The following is a 6,584-nucleotide window of genomic DNA, read 5'->3' on the forward strand; positions in this document are numbered from 1 at the left end:
TTTTAAAAAAAGGAAATGCCATGTCCAGTGTTAGAAATTCTAGCAGCATAATTTGATTCAAGGAAACCTGAGTTTAAGCCTAACTCTGACACTTAGTACCAGTGCCCCCTGACTTGCAGGACTGTTGGAGATGAAATGAGCCAGTGTCCACAAAGTGCTTATCAGAGACTTCACCCAGAGCAAGTACTTAACAAATGGTATAACCGGCTCACCGTTTTCCCTTCAGACAACATATAAGTTCAAAAATAGAAAGAAAAAATATCCGAACGTGGTCACCATCTCCATGACTATTTTTCTGTCACTAACGTTACCAACCATTAGCCAACTTTGGAAATTATGATTATGTGTGCTTGTTCCTAAGAGAAGACACGTAGGAAGTAGATACAAATGCCATCCGTCCAGGAGCCAGGTTAGAGAAAAGCCTAGGGAGAAACAAGTCATGGGGAAATGCCAGGATATATGGCGGAGAATGCCTTGAGTTCCACTCCAGGGCACGACTGCCAACCTTTCCAACAGGGAAGAATTGCTTCTTTTGGCCCCACCAGGTAGGAATCATGTCTCAAGCAGTCGACCCTTATAAGAAACTTGTACTCCAGATTATTCGAAGCTCGTTGAAAGAAATGTGTCCTTAGCCACCTCATGTAAATAGTGGTCAGTTCACCAGTGACGAGGTGAAATGATTCAGGACAATGTAAAAGAAAAAACAATAAACAAAATGCAAAGAAACACATTCCTGCATATAGTCATCTGTCTTTTCATTACTTTGCCATCATTTTTTTTTATCATCTGTTTGGCCACTTGATCTTAAATTACATTTCCCTTTCTCTTTTTGGTGTATGTGATCTGATATGTGAATTATATGAAAGATTGGGCTAACTACATATATCTTAGAGCTTGGCATTCTCGGAGAACTAGAATTATTAAACATGAAGAATTCCCCAAAGACTCCATTATGTGTAATTAACAGATAAACTGTCATCAGAATCAATAAAACGTGCTAAATGATTCAAACTTGTATATAATTAAGTGTCTGTTTTAGAGCTAGAGCTGTAACTTATTTTTCCCCCTACATCTCGCATTTCTTGCAAGAATAACTGTGGCAACCCCGTTAACCCTTTCCTTGCTTGATTGGATTAGGTTTTTAAATTAGTCACTTAAGGGCAGAGTTCACCTTCACAAATGCGGAAATATTTCAGAACTCATTAATTTAAAGACTTCCTTGGTTTTTCAGTACAGAAGTACACTGTGTAAGGATCTTTTAATGAACTACTAACAGTATGTTAAAAATCCTAAAAGGATAAGCAATTTATTGTGGTTTCTTTCTTTTTTTTTTTTCCCTGAGGAAGATTTGCCCTGAGCTAACATCTGTGGCAAATCTTCCTCTGTTTTGTATGTGGGCTGCCACCACAGCATGGCCACCAACCAGTGGTGTAGGTCTGCATCCGAGACTGAACCCAGGCCACCGAAGGAGAGCACACCTAACTTAACCATCAGGCCACTGGGGCTGGCCCTCTTGTGATTTCTGTACAGTCTAAAACCAGAGTAATGTTAGATTCAGTGTACTTACGTGGAATTCTTAAAATAGTAGTCATCAACCTTTTTCTTTCCTTTTGTGAAATATGGGCTTTTTGAGGGCAAGATCAGAATTTTATACAACCTTTACCCCCACGGCACTTAGAATAATACTTTTAATAGATGGCCTTCCATAATTGTTGAATGAATGAATAAATACATAAGTGAGATAATGAATAAAACAGCCAAGTTTGTAATCTGTGAACAGGAAGTCTTTTCTTGCTCAGTTTCAGGAGGGAAAAACCCGTGTGTTTTAAATAATGTATCTTCCATGGTAAGTCCCATATTCTAAATCATTATTGAAAATTATCTACCATAGTGAAATTTAGAAAAAAAAATAGAGATTTTGGCAATGCGAGACTCTCTGAGCAAATCACAGCTTTGAGATGTTCAAGAATAACATTTAACTTTCTTAGCTCTAATCTACATGGGTTTATTAGTATTAATATTATTGTTGGTCTTTTCTTGCTCTGTTGGACAGACTCCATGCACATAGAAGATGTCGAAGCCGTCCAGAAGCTTCAGGATGTCTTACATGAGGCCCTGCAGGATTATGAGGCTGGCCAGCACATGGAAGACCCTCGCAGGGCTGGCAAGATGCTGATGACTCTGCCACTGCTGAGACAGACCTCTACGAAGGCCGTGCAGCATTTCTACAACATCAAACTCGAAGGCAAAGTCCCTATGCACAAACTTTTTTTGGAAATGCTGGAGGCCAAGGTCTGACTAAAAGCTTCCTGGGCCTTCCTATCCTGCACGCTGAAAAAGGGAAACTAAACCCAAGGATGATGTCGAAGAAACTTAGCGTTTAGTTAACAACATCAGAAATCAACAAAGACTGCACTGATAAATTAGCAGCAAGACTATGAAGCAGCTTTTAGATTCCTCCAGATCCTCCTTATGCATTTCTTTTTACCTTATCGCATCTTCTTTTCTCCTTTTGTTTTCTCATTCTTTTCCTTTTTGTTTTTTTTCCCTCCCTCCCTTATTCCTTCTCTCCCTCATTTCTTGGCTTCCTCCATTACCAGTTGCCTCTCTCCCTCCTTTCTTTTCTTCCTTCCTTCCTTCCTTTCTCTCCTCTTTGCATCTCTTTTCTCCTCCATCTTTTTGCCTCCTCTCCCTTTCTTCTAAATTTTAAATAGCTCTAGTTGTAAGAAAATTTCTCGTCCTTGCCTTTTCTTTCTTTGCTCTTACTCCTTCCTCCCTTCCTTCCTTCCTTCTGCTGCTGAACTTCTAAAAGAGGTCTCTGATTGAAGAGAAATGGAAGCCAGCCCTGCCAAAGGATGGAGATCCAGAATATGGATACCAGTGAACTTATTGTGAACCATCACGTCCCCAGTGACTAAGGAATCAAAGAGAGAGAACCAACAGACCTAAAAGTACAGTGCAACATAACGAAATGACTGAGTGCAGTATTAGGTTTCATGGGAGCGGCCTCTAATTAGACAACCTAAGCCACGTTGCATCGGCTGCTTCTTATCATTGCTTTTCCATCTAGATCAGTTACAGCCATTTGATTCCTTAATTGTTTTTTCAAGTCTTCCAGGTATTTGTTAGTTTAGCTACTATGTAACTTTTTCAGGGAATAGTTTAAGCTTTATTCATTCATGCAATACTAAAGAGAAAAAAAGAATACTGCAATTTTGTGCTGGCTTTGAACAATTATGAACAATCATGAAGGACAAATGAATCCCGAAGGAAGATTTTTAAAAATGTTTTGTTTCTTCTTACAAATGGAGATTTTTTTGTACCAGCTTTACCACTTTTCAGCCATTTATTAATATGGGAATTTAACTTACTCAAGCAATAGTAGAAGGGAAGGTGCATATTATCACGGATGCAATTTATGTTGTGTGCCAGTCTGGTCCCAAACATCAATTTCTTAACATGAGCTCCAGTTTCCCTAAATGTTCACTGACACAAAGGATTAGATTACACTCATAGTGACTCCGAGTAGTCACGTCTGTCAGTTCTGCACATGGAATACAGATCCATAGAATTATCAGGAATGCATCTCTTTTCCTGGAAGGTACAGTTGCCATATGATTTCTAGCTGCCACCGTGGTTAGGAATGAGATACTGCCTGTTTGCAAAGTCCCATACCTTGTCCCAGAAGGAGCTGTGAGCCAGTCTAAGAGGCAATAAGGCAAATACCAGAATTTGGGGAAAAACAAAAAAAAGTCATCAAAGACAGCAGACGCCTGACCAAATTCTAAAACCTAATCTATGAGTTTATTCATTTAGGAATGTTTGTTTAAATTAATCTGCAGTTTTTACCAAGAGCTAAGCCAATGTATGTGCTTTTCCACCAGTATTGTCACAGCAAGAAAGTCAGTCAGGTTCCAGACTGTTAAGAGGTGTAATCTAATGAAGAAATCAATTAGATGCCCCCGAAATCTACAGTCGCTGAATAACCAATAAACAGTAACCTCCATCAAATGCTATACCAATGGACCAGTGTTAGTAGCTGCTCCCTGTACTATGTGAACAGTCTTATTCTATGTACACAGATGTAATTAAAATTGTAATCCTAACAAACAAAAGAAATGTAGTTCAGCTTTTCAATGTTTCATGTTTGCTGTGCTTTTCTGAATTTTATGTTGCATTCAGAGACTGTTGTCTTGTTCTTCTTGTGGTGTTTGGATTCTTGTGGTGTGTGCTTTTAGACACAGGGTAGTATTAGAGACAATATTGGATGTACAATTCCTCAGGAGACTACAGTAGTATATTCTATTCCTTATCCGTAATAAGGTTCTTCCTAATAATAATTAAGAGATTGAAACTCCAAACAAGTACTCATTATGAACAGATACACATCAAAATCATAATAATATTTTCAAAACAAGGAATAATTTCTCTAATGGTTTATTATAGAATATCAATGTATAGCTTAGAAATAAAACTTTGAATATTTCAAGAATATAGATAAGTCTAATTTTTAAATGCTGTATATATGGCTTTCACTCAATCATCTCTCAGATGTTGTTATTAACTCGCTCTGTGTTGTTGCAAACTTTTTGGTGCGGACACAAACTATTGCTACTTTGTGTGCTTTAAACAAAATACCTTGGGTTGATATTTCATCAACCTCGTGCTAGGAATACTGTGTATCTATCATTAGCTATATGGGACTATATCGTAGATTGTGGTTTTCTCAGTAGAGAAGTGACTGTAGTGTGACACTAGATAAATCATCATTAGCTATTCATTCAGATGGTCAATAACTTGAAATTTATAGCTGTGATAGGAGTTCAGAAATTGGCACATCCCTTTAAAAAGAACAACAGAAAATACAACTCCTGGGAAAAAAAGGTGCTGATTCTACAAGATTATTTATATATGTAAGTGTTTCAAAAGATTATTTTCCGGAAAGTTTGTGCAGGGTTTAAGTTGCTACTATTCAACCACACTATATATAAATAAAGTATATACACTAGATACACTGTTTTCACTGTATCACATTCAAGTACTTGGGCTTCAGAAGTAAGAGCCGGCCAACTGAAAACAAGAGATGGAGATATATGTGAGAAGAACGTAGTACAATTTTTAGTTTTCAGTTTAAGTGACTCTCGGCATGACAAAGAACAAGTCTCACAAATAGGAAATACAACTAAAATGTAGGTCTAAAACAATTGCACGGGCTTTGGGGTAAATGCTCAGTTTTAACCTTGCTTGAGGTCAGTTTTTTCAAGTTTCAAGCAAGACCATTTACTTAATGTGAAGTTTCGGAAAGTTACAAAGGTGTATGTTTCAGCCATATGATTTTAATTCTTATTTCGCTTCTTTTAGGTTTGTTCTTATTTAAAGCAATATGATCGTGTGACTCCCTGTAGTTACACTCGTGTTTCAATCAGATCAGATTGTTGTATTTATTCCACTATTTTGCATTTAAATGATAACATAAAAGATATAAAAAATTTAAAACTGCTATTTTTCTTATAGAAGAGAAAATGGGTGTTGGTGATTGTATTTTAATTATTTAAGCGTCTCTGTTTACCTGCCTAGGAAAACATTTTATGGCAGTCTTATGTGCAAAGATCGTAAAAGGACAAAAAATTTAAACTGCTTATAATAATCCAGGAGTTGCATTATAGCCAGTAGTAAAAAGAATAATAATAATAATAAAACCATGTCTATAGCTGTAGATGGACTTCACATCTGTAAAGCAATCAATTGTATATTTTTGTGATGTGTACCATACTGTGTGCTCCAGCAAATGTCCATTTGTGTAAATGTATTTATTTTATATTGTATATATTGTTAAATGCAAAAAGGAGATATGATTCTGTAACTCCAATCAATTCAGATGTGTAACTCAAATTATTATGCCTTTCAGGATGATGGTAGAGCAATATTAAACAAGCTTCCACTTTTGATTGCTCTTTTGTATTGTGTTTTTCTTTTCCCCACTAAAGAACCGAATCAATAAACACTGCCCTTTGTTGCTCCCATTCAAAGAGTATCTCTGAGTACCTGTTCCCTAAAAGTAAAGTCGGAGTTTAAATAAGAGCTATAGAAAGACTTGTCAGAATGAATTCTAGGGCGCCAAGAGACATTTTGCATATTTAAGAGTATGCAAAGTGTCTCATGGCACATTAGAATTCATTCTGACAAGCCTTTATATAGCTCTTATTTAATCTTAAAGCATCTCCCATCATCCTGCGTTACTCAAAATCATTGCCTCTATGTCAATGTCATAACAGAAAACTTTCCCCCTATTTTAAGATCATATTAAAATCTGCTAGAGATACCTATTATTTCGCTCCATCCACAATTAAATCTTGCGCTTGCAGTGAGGTCGGCAGCAAGCTGCAGGCTTGGTGGAGCAGCAGTGGAGTTGCTGACCAGGTTTCCTGAATGGAAGTCAGCAGCAGAGCTTATAGATCGGTGTGCGTGGGGAGGGGGAGCTGTCTTCGGATTCAAGAGGGTTAAACAGCACTGCTGACAGCAAATGGCTTCCCCTTGCCTATTTCACTGGGAGAGGTTACAGCCCTTGCTGCCCAGGGTCAAGC

At 37.5% G+C, this 6,584-nt stretch overlaps 1 protein-coding gene across 9 annotated transcripts in view; it reads left to right on the forward strand.

The window, feature by feature from the left end:
• Positions 1–5,948, forward strand: part of ESRRG (estrogen related receptor gamma) — a 603,662-nt gene extending 597,714 nt beyond the window's left edge. For all 9 annotated transcript variants that reach the window (XM_070256008.1, XM_070256005.1, XM_070256010.1 and 6 more), the window contains one exon: positions 2,054–5,948. In XM_070256008.1, coding sequence (XP_070112109.1) covers positions 2,054–2,298 — 245 coding nt within the window. In that variant the 3' untranslated portion in view covers positions 2,299–5,948. The remainder of the gene's footprint in view (positions 1–2,053) is intronic.
• Positions 5,949–6,584: the final 636 nt, after the last annotated feature.

This window comes from Equus caballus, chromosome 30 (genome assembly GCF_041296265.1).
Source record: "Equus caballus isolate H_3958 breed thoroughbred chromosome 30, TB-T2T, whole genome shotgun sequence".
NCBI lineage: Eukaryota > Metazoa > Chordata > Mammalia > Perissodactyla > Equidae > Equus > Equus caballus.